This window comes from Sinocyclocheilus rhinocerous, unplaced genomic scaffold (assembly GCF_001515625.1).
Source record: "Sinocyclocheilus rhinocerous isolate Xijiao unplaced genomic scaffold, SAMN03320098_v1.1 scaffold1333, whole genome shotgun sequence".
NCBI lineage: Eukaryota > Metazoa > Chordata > Actinopteri > Cypriniformes > Cyprinidae > Sinocyclocheilus > Sinocyclocheilus rhinocerous.
Window position 1 is genome coordinate 125,653 of NW_015625783.1, and position 14,092 is coordinate 139,744.

At 37.0% G+C, this 14,092-nt stretch overlaps 2 protein-coding genes and 2 non-coding genes across 5 annotated transcripts; 2 read left to right on the forward strand and 2 right to left on the reverse strand.

Annotated features, from left to right (window-relative positions):
- Positions 1-891: 891 nt before the first annotated feature.
- On the reverse strand, positions 892-6,167 carry LOC107706041 (uncharacterized). Of its 2 annotated transcripts, none has more exons than XM_016509616.1 (2): positions 6,052-6,167; positions 892-1,995 (listed from the first exon to the last, which is right to left on the reverse strand). In XM_016509616.1, exons 1-2 carry the CDS (start codon positions 6,072-6,074, stop codon positions 1,053-1,055), a joined length of 966 nt encoding a protein of 321 aa, XP_016365102.1. In that variant the 5' UTR covers positions 6,075-6,167; the 3' UTR covers positions 892-1,052. The 2 variants fall into 2 exon arrangements, with proteins under 2 accessions (XP_016365102.1, XP_016365106.1); XM_016509620.1 differs by lacking the exon at positions 6,052-6,167 and adding an exon at positions 4,658-4,697.
- An 885-nt stretch (positions 6,168-7,052) lies between these two features.
- LOC107706097 (uncharacterized) lies at positions 7,053-10,109 on the reverse strand. Its single transcript, XM_016509681.1, has 2 exons — positions 10,035-10,109; positions 7,053-8,167 (listed from the first exon to the last, which is right to left on the reverse strand). The coding sequence occupies exon 2, from the start codon at positions 8,093-8,095 to the stop codon at positions 7,220-7,222; it is 876 nt and encodes a 291-aa protein (XP_016365167.1). The 5' UTR covers positions 8,096-8,167; positions 10,035-10,109; the 3' UTR covers positions 7,053-7,219.
- A 2,299-nt stretch (positions 10,110-12,408) lies between these two features.
- On the forward strand, positions 12,409-12,481 carry trnat-ugu (transfer RNA threonine (anticodon UGU)). The gene has a single exon. It is a non-coding gene; the product is annotated as a tRNA-Thr (tRNA).
- Positions 12,482-13,640: 1,159 nt separating this feature from the next.
- trnat-ugu (transfer RNA threonine (anticodon UGU)) lies at positions 13,641-13,713 on the forward strand. The gene has a single exon. It is a non-coding gene; the product is annotated as a tRNA-Thr (tRNA).
- Positions 13,714-14,092: the final 379 nt, after the last annotated feature.

Sequence of the window (14,092 nt, forward strand, 5' to 3'; positions counted from 1 at the left end):
CTAGGGCTGCACGATTAATCGAATGCGATTGTCATGCACATCTTGTCAGTAAAGCCAGTTCTGTGATTAGTAGTAAATCTCCATCACCTGCTTTCAGATGGAGCAGCATTTACTACACAGAGCCGTAGTTCTCTGACAAGCTACGCAAAAAAACTGCAGACGATATAATCGTACGATTATGAAATCAAAGAAATCGTTCGCGATAATGACAGTTGTTTGCGTAGCTTCTCAGTGAACTACAGCTCTGTGAAGTAAATGCTGCTCCATCTGAAAGCACGTGAAAACACCACATTTAATAACATGTTTTTACTCCAAACTCACTTCATAACGTCAGCCGAGTGTTTGAAATAAATCCTTCTGTGAGATGATGTGGCTTCTTACACAGAAATAGGCATGCAACGTATTTCATAGTATTCTAAGTAGTGATAAAGGCTATGTCGATTAGCATTGCATTATAGATATACTTTATTGTAATGAAAATTATAATAAGAAGAACTCAGATAAAGCATATATTGCCGTAGTCGTGTGTCCTCTGGCCTTCGGATGGAGATTTACTGCTGATCACAGAACCGTGCTTCACTGAAAGATACGCATGACAATCACAGCTTCTGTCTAATAGCGATTTCACGATTTCATTTCGATTTATCGTGCAGCCCTAGTGAACTATCCTTTTAATTATGATGATCAGTGCAAAGGCACATTAATAATTAATCAAACAAGCCAAAAACAGCAGGCTGCAACTAGATAGTTAGGATAATTGTTGCATAGGTTTGCATCATCACCCTAAGAATGTGTTTTGATGTTGTAGCCAAGTTTACACTATATATGAAATATAGAAATCTATATATATCTTAACAGGTTAAACACTGATTGAAAAATATGGCACTGAAAAAATGTGTTGCTTTGTAAGTAAGGCTTTGTATTTTTATTAGCTGTGCATTTAAGCTGTTTAATAAAGGCAAGTGGTGTAAATGATCTAACTAGCATGCATAGCATCATTATTCTTTGCAATTCCTTGTGAATGTAGTATCTACATGGTCTGTGGTTTTAGCCTAGCCCATTTTGGCCTTAAGATCAGCTAGTATACACTCAGCCTCGTTTAAACTCAATGGAGTCTCCGGAGGTCTCAGAAGACACGGCTGAGACACTTCACATGCATTCACCCTTTTAAACAGTCTGTTCCGGTCCACACGTAACACCCACCCCGGCTCCATGTGGAAAGCTACACACACATGATCCCACAAATAGTATTCTTCTCTGTGGGGGCTCACATGAACACTACAATTCAACTTGTTCACCTTAAGCTTCAGCTTGTAGGTTTCAGAGGGGGCTTGACAGCACCACCACAAAGCCCCATCATAGTACCCACACACACCGTCCTCCCGATTGGGCAGTCGAGGATAACTGTCATAAAGATTTATGTCACGAGGATGCACTACAACCTTATAGAGAATCTCTCGCCGGTAGAGCCCAGTCTCATACACACGCAGAACTGGACTTTGGTCACCACAGAACTGCTCACCATAGAGCCAAAGTAGCTCCTTAAGTGAAAAGATGAAGCGGAAGTTTCCATAGGAAGATTTTTCCTGGAAGGCCTTTGAGCTGGTGAAGTGCTCAAGGACGGGTGGCTGGTTGCGAATTTGGGCAGAACTTCGATGAGGGAATAAGGACGCGAGGAAACGCTCCTCAGCTGAGGATATGTCATCAGATGTGACTGCTAAATCCCACCAGAGGAAATGGGGCTGATCATTAGCCACCAGCTCCGGTGGCTGTCTGAACCCTGAATCGAGAAAAATAGCCCTAAGACCACTTTCCCCAGTGACATGAGACACTTTCTGTACACGGAACTCCACAGATTCAGGATAAGCAGGGATGTTGTTCTTATACAGGTATCCGTTCCGTAACTCCATTTCTTTTAGGTCCCAAAGACTCAGATGCTGTCCCTCAAAGTATGTCTCTGTAACATTTCGGTTATTTGTGCGTCTCATTTTCTTTCTGAAACAGAGAAAAAGATGAACGTTATCTTATCATCTGTTTTACAAGGTCACTCAGCATTTTCCTCTTGCAAACCACCAGGGTTGGGGAGTAACGGAATACATGTAACGGCATTGCGTTGTATATCAGGATACAAAAATCTAGTACATCAAAAAACAAAGTATTCAGATTACAGTTACATTTTGTAAAAAGTGGGAATACCATCAGGATTACATTTGTTTCATTTAAGATTAAATAAATGAGTATTTTGACATAACGCTATATTTAGCGCCGCTGGTTCTGTTGACACTCATGTTGACTCACGTGAGCCACCGTGCGCAAATATCACCCGTCTACAATTATTCTCCTCAAACGCGGGATGACTGCTAATAGCCACTAGATGTCTGCATAGCCTTTTATATAAATATATATACGGGCTGTAATATCTAGATGGTGAAACAAGACACAATTTTTAATAGTTTCAAATAGTTTTAAACATGGGTGTAGCTTGTGGGGGGGCCAGGGGGGCCTGGCTCCCCCATAGCGATTTAAGAATTGTACTAAATATTTATTTATAAAGTTTTTTCTATGAAGTAAAAATGCATATAATGCAGTTAATAATACATGTAAAAGTGAATACGTAAAAGTTAATACATTTTAAATTGTTATTGTAAGTAAATTAATAAATCAAAACAAACTTAACGTCTCCCTCAATCTCATTTGCGTAAGAATTGTCACGTGACGAATCTGCATTTTGGTGGATAATAGACTTAACGGTAATGCTTGCCTGTTGTGTGGAATAAAACGATGTTCCCCGTTTTTAACAACATACACGAACTGCAGAGAAATCTGGAGACAACGAAAAACTCAGATGAAGATATTAATGCCGTGCTTAATGATTCCGGACCCGGACAATCAGATAAAGGTGATCCACAGGACGCAGCCGGTTTAGCCGCACACTACTTTTATGCCGACCATTTACATCCAAATGTTATTTAATTTTCACAGAACACAACCTTTAAATAGATTTTAGAATATAAACTGTTTATCGTCTATTCAATAAGACTAAATAAAAAGTGTGCGCCTCATTGTGCATTAACTTGAATCAAGCCCAACAAATGTCTGTTTTAAAAACAGTGGATGAGTAAAAAAAAAATAAAAAAAAAAAGCAACACACTTATTATACAGGGTTAAATGAAAACAGGACAAGAGCATTATCAGCATTAAAGTGTCTATTCTGCAACAGTAATTGGTTTCATATTCTCCTTGATTTGCTTAATAAAAGCCTCCTTTGAGATCGTTTTGACAGAGATGTTTATTGTGCATTTTAAACGTGTTTATTGCTAAGTTTAGTGTGGCAAAATAGAAGCGCAGCTGTAATTCGTGGGCAATGTATGTGGTTACCATGACAACCTCACGCACTTGCCACTGCTCTATGTGAATATGTAGATTTACTATAGCAAAACGCTCCGGTTACTATCGTAACCTCGGTTCCCTGAGAGCGGGAACGAGACATCACGGAGATATTTCTGGTTGGAAGGGAAGGAGTTCCCATAACGGAGAAATATCTCCGTGATGTCTCGTGAAAGCTCGAGAGGGAACTAAAATGTGTTTAAAAGTAACGTTACGTCTGACCAAATCCACCGGTTCGGTTTGGCCCCCCCAAACTCAAACGTCAAGCTACGCCTATGGTTTTAAAATACTTTTTTAATCGTTTTAATTTTAAAGTCATAATTAAATAAATGTACTTTGATATTGCTTTTTCGACTTTATTTACATATTTGACTTGAAGTAATCCAAAAGTAATCAGATTACATTACTTTTATATTGTAGTACTTGGATTACGTTACTGAATACTTTTTTTAATGAAGTAATTTGTAACTGTAATGGAATACATTTTAAAAGTAACTCTCCCAACCCTGCAAACCACTGATAGCAGCTCTAAGCAACTCACTAGTATAGTTTTATTAGGATTTCCAGCAAAAACAAAAATCCACTATGAAAAACTTAGGTTTGCTGGTTTAGTCAGGTGGTCTGATTGCCTTGACAGTCTCTGCTTTTGAACGTTATTTAGAAGAAAAACAGGTGTACATTCAAAAAGAGGAAATAACACTTTTTTGTGTGTGCAACGGTTTACATTGAATGTGCTGCCTTCAAAATTCGATAAGAAGAAGGTACCTCCGGAGACAGGAAGTGAAGCAGAATTTGTATTCTGACGTGCCTTGATGCCTTCATGCCTTGAAATGCTGCCTCCGAAAGCAGCATTTTAGAGCTTTCGGACGCAGCGTATATCTCAGGGTTGTGACAAAGGCGGATTAAAAAATGGTCTTGGTGGCGCCACAAACTTAAGTTTTATGTGTTTGACAAACAAATCGAGTTTATTAAAATCATTAAAAACAAACAATTATTAGCAGTCGCACAAATATGCCATCATCTGTCATTGTCAACATTACATGAATGCTTTTTATCATAAATACACTTTTGAGGGATTGTAATGATGGCGAACATTTTAAGTTTCGATTTTACCACATTTACTTGATATTAAAAGTGACGGCTAAACTGTGGTACGTTACTGACAAAACGATCGTTCAAAGCCGTGCATGAATAATACATTACATTAATCATTAATATGTGAATATAAAACTATATTACAATTTTCCCCCCGTAAAAACAAGTATGTTACCTGCTACCAGAGATACGCTATTTTCAGATTGTACTTCTTCTGCCCCCAAAGAAACACTGCACGAAAGCGCGGGAGTTTTTTTTCTTCTTTTTTTTCCCCCTTCTTTTTTTTCACCGCATTCCCCGCCTCCTGGCTGTTTCAAAAACAAACAATAGCAGAAACGAAAGCTTGAACTGATCAAAATCTTCCAAATAAAGTCACTCAAAGTGTTTAAAACCAAATTCCAATAGGCAATTTGGCCAATAATGTTCCACCTCAGCAAATCGACGCCTACCAGACGTTAGGAACTCTTTTATATGCTTATTGTGAACTGTGTGAACATCTTTAACACCTTACCTTAGGTGAAACGACCACAAAGCAACTGCTCTTTCATTACCGATATGAAAAAAGACCCGGCCATTTAGACAACAGCCCTACATGTTTCTCACAACATATAATTTGTTACAAATTTTGTTACATTATTTAGTCATATTAAACAGCTCTGTATGATAATTGATTCTGACTGGTTTAATATGGCATTGAGCAGACAAATATTTATGTACATGTAAACACAATGTATATACATTTGCATTACTTTAGACCCCACAATAAAATAAGGGAACAAATGATCATGCAGACTTAAAGGCAACATTTCAGGTGTCTAATGTTCTTGTTGTCGCACCATGCGAGTTGTTAATAATTCTATTGCAATGATATCCAGTAAGTACAGGGCCCACTCCTGTCTGCACATCACATGTGGGGAATTCCAACAGTTACCGGTACTAACAATTTTTTTAACAAGATTTTGAGAATAAAGTTAAGTCAGCATACTGGCAATAGAGAGACACACAACAATTGTGTGGCAAGTTCTGTTTACAGATGCTTCCTTGAGCAGTTTGCCAGCTCTCTTTGAACACCCCAAACAAAACAGAGAACTATAAATTCAAAGCAATAAAAACTTCATGGAAATTTTGCAAGGCACTCTTTGTGTGACCGGAACGGTCACATCTCATCTGGGGCAAGATATAACATTTGCCAGAGAGCTTAGCAAGCAGGGCACATCATCAACAGAACAGAATTATCTATAGTTTGAGACCTTTATTCTTGTCTATTCTACTGACATGGGAATGAGACCATCTTTCCAATTACACCAGAACATTAATAATAATACCAAACATGAAAGGGTTAAAACTATGTATTACTGAGATATAAGCATTTTTGATGAACTTTCATTGACTTGCCCAGGTGGGAAAAAAAAGAGAGAGGGGGCTGGTAGATAAGTGGGCAGAGAAAATAGGGCAAAAACCTGACTGTGATCTGTGAACTCTTCTGCATGCAGTTTTAGAGATTTATTGTTTTATTGCATGGGGTCTGTTCCAGAGCACAGTCTAATGAAGAGGTCAGACCATTCTTACACAGTACAAGATGAGCCAGGCATGTCAGAGTCAGCATTTCCATAGGTTTGATCTTCTTGTAAGGGAATTTGGACCCCTCCTCAGAGGTTTCAGCAACCACCTTGCTGGCGTCAGTCTGGATCATAACAAAAGATAGAGAGAATGGGAGATAGAAGAGAAACACACACACACACACACACACTCCTGGAGTTGCTGTTATATGTCTTTTTTCCAAAACAGTGGAGATAAGGTGAACTTTCACACAGAAGTCTGAACAATATTACTTATATACAATATTAGCGTTTTAATAATAAAACTCTTTTCTTCAGTAGAATGTGGGACTATGTGGAATGCGAGACTAACTGTAAAGAAAGAGACTAGAGACAGGCCTCCCTGACCTATGTGACCTTCAGCACTTAGATTGCCAGACATCATGACAGTTAACATGAAAATATGTGCCTCCTTGACCGTATGTATGTGCATAGATATATCACTTCTAGTAGTGATAAGAGAATTAAAAAACCACTCATTAAATCAATTTACACACTCTATTCTAAATTTACTTTACTAAATAAAGGATAAATACTGATTTTAAAAAGGCAGTGATATTGAATTTAATGCAGTGTAAAAGAATAGAAACTAATCAGCATAATACAGGTAATTAAAAGAGGAATAAAAACATTTAAAAAAACATAAATAAAGAAAGCAAAGTAAATCATACTGCATTCCCACTATTAACCACTAGTCTACAAAATGTGACATGGTTCAAGGTTACCCAAATGTTATCAAATCAAAATGCAGTGTGTTGTTGGTTTCTTTGTGCTTTGGAAACATCCCAAGGTGCTCCATGCCTGTGCTTTTGTGAGCTGAGTGAGCTAAACAGAGAGGTATTCAGTGGGAGCAAAGCAAAACTGATAAAGAACCATAAATTCTGCCTTTCCCTTTCCATCAAAAGCCACAATTAATGTCAGAGGCCAGAATCTTTTTTTTTTCAGCATCAGTGCTTTATTAATGCAGCATGGACAAATACATTTTCTGAATAAAAAACAATCAGGTAAAAAAACAAATATTTCCCCCACATACCTTTCATACTTCTACATACGTGATTACAAAAACTTTCTGCTCATTTTGTCACTTTTAATACCTAAAAGTGCTGGCTGGAGGTAATGGATACTCCGGCATATTTACTCTAAAGCCTGATGGCGTCAAACTCACACTTCACAAACTCTTCTGTGTTAAGTTTTGGCTGAGCTCCCTCACAGAGTCTGAGACTCTTAGTCAGAATTTCCTTGCTGAAGTGGAAGATTTCTCCATGTGGAACATGGAATGCCACTCCGATGTTATCCCACATGTACTCTTCTCTGGCTTTTACAGGTATCCGAATGGCTTTCATGTTACGAGACAGCCTGGAACGGTGTGTTTTACTCATCGCCTGTGGACGCCAGATAATGGTGTTTTCATGGAACCCACACACTGCATCCTGGGTATCCTCGAGCAGGGGATACTTAGAGAACAGCTTGCGTGCACGAGGCGCATGAATCACAATAGAATACATCACTTCCTGCTTATAGACCACAGTCTCAAAAATCCGAATGTTGGGCTTCTGGCCTGCACAGAACTGCTGTTTGTAACTTCTCAACAACTCATGGATCGACATGCTGAAACGGAAGTTCCCCATGCGAGAGGATGACAAAAAGGCAGGGGAAGTGGTGAACTTGTGCAGAAAAGGTTTTTCTGTGTCAGTGTGTTGGTCATCCAGGTATCGCTTCTCAGCTTTAGTAATATCACCTCTGGAAATGTCTGGGCTCCACCATACCAGATCATGTTTTGGTGAGTGGCTGCATGTCGGCTTTTTAAATCCCTCCGAATCCCAGATGCCAAGGAATCCTTGGAGGTTAGTGTTATGCCGAAGGTATGACACTCGAAATTCCACATCCTCAGGGTGATCTGGGATTGTTCTATAGAGGTAGTCATTCCGTATTCGCATCCATTTGAGCTCTTTAAGCTTCAGGTGCCGCCCATTATAGTATAGTTCGCTATGTCCTCTGTCATTGGTACGTAACATGCTTTCAAGGTTGAGAAAAGCTGTTTATGAGATGAAATCACTTCTGAAATGGGAATGTGATGACTTGTTGCACTGTAAGAATGTAAATGTTGTATATTTTATCATGTTAGCATTCTCCAGTTTATATGTAATATTTTTGACAAATACTCAAGGCAACTCTTGTATGTCAACCAAAAAAAAAGTTATTTTTAAAACAGAAAAAGACTGAGATCTGAATTATGACAATCAAGCATGTTCTCCAGAAATAGCCTATTTTTCACCATCGTTTTCATGATGTCTGTAAATAGCCTTTGTTACGATATTTGTGATCTATCACTTCTCAAAACGGCCGAGATTGGTATTTCTTCATTTACATGCTATCAAAACTGCAGGCTAACAGTCCCCGGTAAAGTTATATTTGAGCATTATTTCCCTCGAATCACCAAATCACTTAAAAATGACAAAATTTATGTCCAGATGCACATTTTTCCAAGAATACATTAAACAATTCTAATTAACTGAGTCGGGTTGAAGCATATTAAACTCAACATAACGTACAATAGGAAAAAAGTAATGAATCCGAGTCATCTCTTGTTTAATATTTCCCAGGGCACATAGGCCTATACTAAAAACTAACGTTAACTGAATTATAATTGCCACCATTTAGAATTAAACTTTTATTTGTGATGACCCGAGCTGACGCAAAAAGTTAATTGAAATGTTTGCGCTTTGTAAAGTACCGGCAGTTCAAGCATTTTCATAATATCTAATTCGTAAAAAAAAAAAGACTTTGATTCTCGAACTCATTCTTGTTAAGTACGGCCGCTGTTGTCACAGGGGGAAAAAATTCACCTTGCAAGCCCCAAAATCTGGATACCAGAAACGTTATCTCACGCGCACACGGTTGAGCATTCTAACATCTCGAGTGCCTGCTGGAAATACAAATATCATAGCCCACAGGAAATGGCTTAAAGGCAGAGTAAGTGATTTTTCAAAAACACTTTAGAAAACTGATTCGGGCCGAATCGCAAAACAAACTTGTAGCCAGTCTTTTTTTTACCTAATTCAGTTTTTGATCAGCATTACCAAAATATTTTACAGGTCGTAGCCTACTTACATGAGGTAAAAAGCTGCTTTGGTAGTTATTTGCCTTACTAAACATCCTCACATAAAAAAAACACTCACACAAAAGAATAAATAAATAGCATAAATAAATAAATAAAACAGTAGGGTATTTGGTGTAGGTGCTCAGGAAGTTGACAAAAATGTTTGCATTTGTAGCCTACCTAACAGCCAAATTAACATTCAGATATTCATGATAAGGGTTAAATTAATGTATCTCTTCATGATAAGGGTTAAATTAATGTATCTCAGCTAAAACTATTAGATTACTATTAGATGTACAATAAAAATATTACGTTATTTAAAGAAAGATTAAGTAATTTAAGTTATTTTACGTTAGCCTATAAGAAATGGTAGTAGGCTATCTGTTTTCTGTGGAGATCGAAACTGTGGACATGCCTAACAGACCAGAAACATGTCCAAAACAAGGAAAAAGGGTAACAAAAGTTTCACTAAAGAATTTGGAGAGCATTTATTTTTCTCATGGTTGCGTTACAACATACATTCTTGTAAATTTTAGACAACCCTATTTCCAGTCCATGTTCATTAAATAATAATAATAATAATAATAAAATTGAAATCCTGCTAATAACAATTTAGAAATTCTGTATTAGGCCTACAACGTGTAGGCTCCTAAATAATAATCATGAAAGACAGAATCGGCAGTGTAGTATATTCCTTTTCCTTTTTCTTTTTGAAATAGGCTATTTCATAGAGTTTGAATAATTTATGGCAATTACTAGATCTACCATCTTAAATTAATTCCTGTGTAGTAAAAATTAATAGAAACAGGCTAGTTATTTAAAAAAAGAAAGAAAAAAGAAGATTATTCACTCACCGACTTGCTGTATCCTGTTTCTTTGTCTTGTAGATTCGGTCAAAACAAACTAGAACAAGTCATGTAGAAAAGGGTTTCTTCAAGAGCCGTTATGATTTAACTTCAAAATAAAAGCCCTATTCACGAACAAAGAAAATGAGTGGCTAATTAGGTGGTTGTCATTTTTAACAAACATATTTTATTCAAGTAAATAATGTTCTGGTTCCTGAGCTAACTTATCTCAAGAGTTTAAAATGAATGAAGAGTAATTTCAGTTGTAAGGGAGGAGAGAAAAATAAAGGACAAGGACACAAATAATCAATGAGGAACTCATAGCTCAACAATACACCATGAGAAAACATGCTCATGAATGTAAATTATTAATTCTTATTAGTCTTTTTTTGACAGTTCTGCAGCTGTTACCTGGATGAGATTAATTTAAAAAAAATTGCTTAAATTAGGACTACATTAAATCTAAATAATTTAGCATTTTTGTAAAACTTTTTAAAATGTCAAAATGTATATGACATATATGCTTATTTATTATGTATATATTTTTGATTAATATAAATTATAAATTAATAAATAGGGTCCAACATTAATTATAATCTATTAATTCATCTGTCTAATAATGTCTAAAAATAGAATAATTATGTCTATCAAGCTCTAACAGACTATCCAAATTTTCATAAAACAATAGGGTTATGAAGCACAGATGTGTCTGTCACTTTAAAGGTATGGTTTACCCAAAAAAATTAAAATTCTGTCATAATTTACCCAGGTTGTTCTAAACCTGCAAGTTTTTTCTTCTGTTGAACACAACAGAAGATACTTTGAAGAATGTGGGTAACTAAACAGCTGCTGGTCCTCATAACTTCCATAGTAGAGAAAAAATGCTATCAGAGTCATCGGGGACCAGAAACTGTTTGGTTGCCCACATTCTTCAAAGTATTTTCTTTTATGTTCAACAGAAGAAAGACATTATTACAGGTTTGGAACAACTTGTGGGAGTGTAAACGATGACAAAATTTTCATTTTTGGGTGAGCTATCCCTTTAAGTTAGACAGTCCGCCGTGAACAAATGCTTCTCTGCAAACTGCGCGTTCATCATTAGTTACTGGACAGACCCATTGATAACTTTCCCGTTCAGCTCTACATCTGGAGAGTCTTGTGTTCAAAGTGCGGACGTGAGCTCCTCGATGTTTTAAACCGCGCAGGTTTAGCGCAATCTGCGCTCTCGTGAAAGGGCTTTAACGGCGCGCGTTCTGGAGACTCCATCATCGCCATGGAAACAAAGACGCCAAGATGAGCTTCTCTAACTTCTTATGAAATTAATTTCATTATAATTGCTATTAGCATTATAAACGGTGCAAAATACTTATTTGTTAATTCAGCTTGTTGGCCTTTGTAAAATATGGGACAAATTGCGTCCCGTATTGATTTGATATGGGACGCATAATTTTACCTTAAAGGGGTCATGATGCGATTTCAATTGTTCCTTTCTCTTTGGAGTGTTACAAGCTCTTGGTGGATAAAGAAGATCTGTAAAGTTGCAAAGACTAAAGTCTCAAATCTAAAGAGATATTCTTTATAAATGTTAAGAGTCAGCCACACCTACCTAAAACGGCTCGTTCTAACAGGAAAACTTGAAATCGCATCATATGACCCCTTTAAGGGACGGGTGTCAACCCTAGTTGTAAGTGTTGAATTCACATCCATTTTATATTCATTTTCAGAGCTATGCGGGCACTTTTCTCACTTTGTCTTCTTATTATTATTACTACTACCCCAGACAAAATATAGTAGAGTGTTTTTAAAAGAAATAAAGAAATATTATTTTAAAATATTTTTTTTCTTTTTCTTATAGTCTATATATTACATTTGTAGAAGTAGTCTGGGTATTATGAGAGCCAGAAACATTTTGAAGGCTGCATGCCCTTTGTGACTGTGTATAAACGTGAGATTCACATGGGAAGGTCTAAGAGCCATATGTTGCAAACTATCATTTATTAAACTTTTCTGTTGGACAGTCCTGGGAAATGACAAATAAAGTTTTTTTTTTTTAATAGACTGACTGACAGGATCCCACCATTTGAAAAAAGCTAAAAGGGCTCATCATTAATTGTGTAAAACAAAAAGTATGGAGGAAAACAAATGGGTATATATTCACTGGGCAACAGCTGGAAACAAAAAATGTTAGAAGGAGAATCTGGAATGGAGCAATTCAGCTTTAACGACGTGTGACGCAGTCAACTCTGTCTGTGTCTGTAAAGGTGTGAACTAATTGGTCCATACATCTAGAACAACAAAGTGACAGTGTTCCTCAGAAAATCTAAAAATGCACAAAGTTTCCTGTGAGGGGTAGGTTTAGGTGTAGGTGTAACAGAACAGGTGAGGCTCCATAGCTCAGTGGTTAGAGCACTGGTCTTGTAAACCAGGGGTCGTGAGTTTGATCCTCGCTGGGGCCTGAATGATGTCTAAAAGACACTTTTAAGCAAGAATAAAAAATAATTTGCAGACAATGTGACCATAAATACAATATAATAGCAGCAAAATGGTTGCAGATGTGCAAAAGGCAATCATACAGGCACGCAGGAGCGTTATCTAGTGATGTCAACATGTATCTAAAAGATTATACGTGTCTCAAATTGTGTACTTATGCACTATTCTACACCATTTTGTGGTATAAATAGTGTGACTGTGCTCACACTGAAAATTCCAAACTGAAACTTTAACCAAACAAAAAACTATGTGTGGAATGTTGGACACTTCATGCATTCTGTCGCAGCTTTAACGACGTGTGTGATGCAGTCAACTCTGTCTGTGTCTGTAAAGGTGTGAACTACTTGGTCCATACAATTAGAACAACAAAGGGACAGTGTTCCTCAGAAAAGTTCCTGTAGCGTATCCATATTAGATTATGATTCTCCATGTATCTATTGTTTGTGACATTTGTTTTCAGACATAAAGGTCTGTCCCACAGACAGAACTTTGTGTTATGATTCTTTAAAGGCTGACACGCTAACATCTCTGCTGAAGAACTGTGCTACACTACTAGTTTCATTAAATTCTTCTCCCAAAAACAACTTTGGTCAAGCTTGCTTATTTTGTTTATTAGCAGATATTGAAAACATTGGTGATGCAGTGTGGTCCAGGCAGAAGGACAATAATGATGCATGTCAGAGATAGATCAAATTTATATAAGGAATAACAAATCACTGTCATACTGGTGACCAAGGCAAATTCTTTTGTAAACTGAGAACTCAGATGAACAGTTACATAATCCATAACAAGAGAAAATTTAATTTCGGTTTTATTTATAATTTCTGTGAATGGCAAATTTCAGTACATTTAGATAATACATAATATAGGGTATATATAAAATACATAATATATGGTAGGCCTGAGAAGCATGTTATCACATCACAAGCAATCACCTATTTGTCATCTTTAAACAAGGTCAATGTAGTGACCCTTAAAACAAAAACCAATACTGGTTGCAACCAAGCAAACATGATTGTTTGATAGTGTAAACAAAAGAAACTCAACAGATAGACACACCCCTTACAGAGACACACAGTGCCAGTACCTTTCATATGGTAATCAGGACACTACCAGAACAGGTGAGGCTCCATAGCTCAGTGGTTAGAGCACTGGTCTTGTAAACCAGGGGTCGTGAGTTCGATCCTCGCTGGGGCCTGATTAATACATAGAGGACACTTTTGAACCAATATCAAAAGTGTTTACAGACGTAAATGATTGTCGATAGAACAGAATCGTGCAAATACAACTTATTTCAAAAAGTGAAACTTTCACATATTCTAGATTCATTACATGTAAAGTAAAAAGTTTTAATTTTGATGATTATACCTTACAGCTCATGAAAGTCAAAAATCCAGTATCTCAAAATATTAGAATATTTACATTTGAGTTTCATTAAATGACCATCCCAAACAGAATAGTTCAAGTTCTTTAAAGTATGTTCATTTATGCACTCAATACTTGGCCGGGGCTCCTTTGGCATAAACTCCAGCATCAGTGAGGTGTGGCATGGAAGCGATCAGCCTGTGGCACTGCTG

Coding starts and splice junctions, on each gene's coding strand:
- LOC107706041 (XM_016509616.1), bottom strand. CDS start 6,074: ATGCCTGGCTCATCTTGTACTGT. Junction 1,996..6,051: donor CCTGGCTCATCTTGTACTGT/GTAAGAATGGTC, acceptor TCTCTGTTTCAG/AAAGAAAATGAGACGCACAA.
- LOC107706097 (XM_016509681.1), bottom strand. CDS start 8,095: ATGTTACGTACCAATGACAGAGGACATAGCGAACTATACTATAATGGG.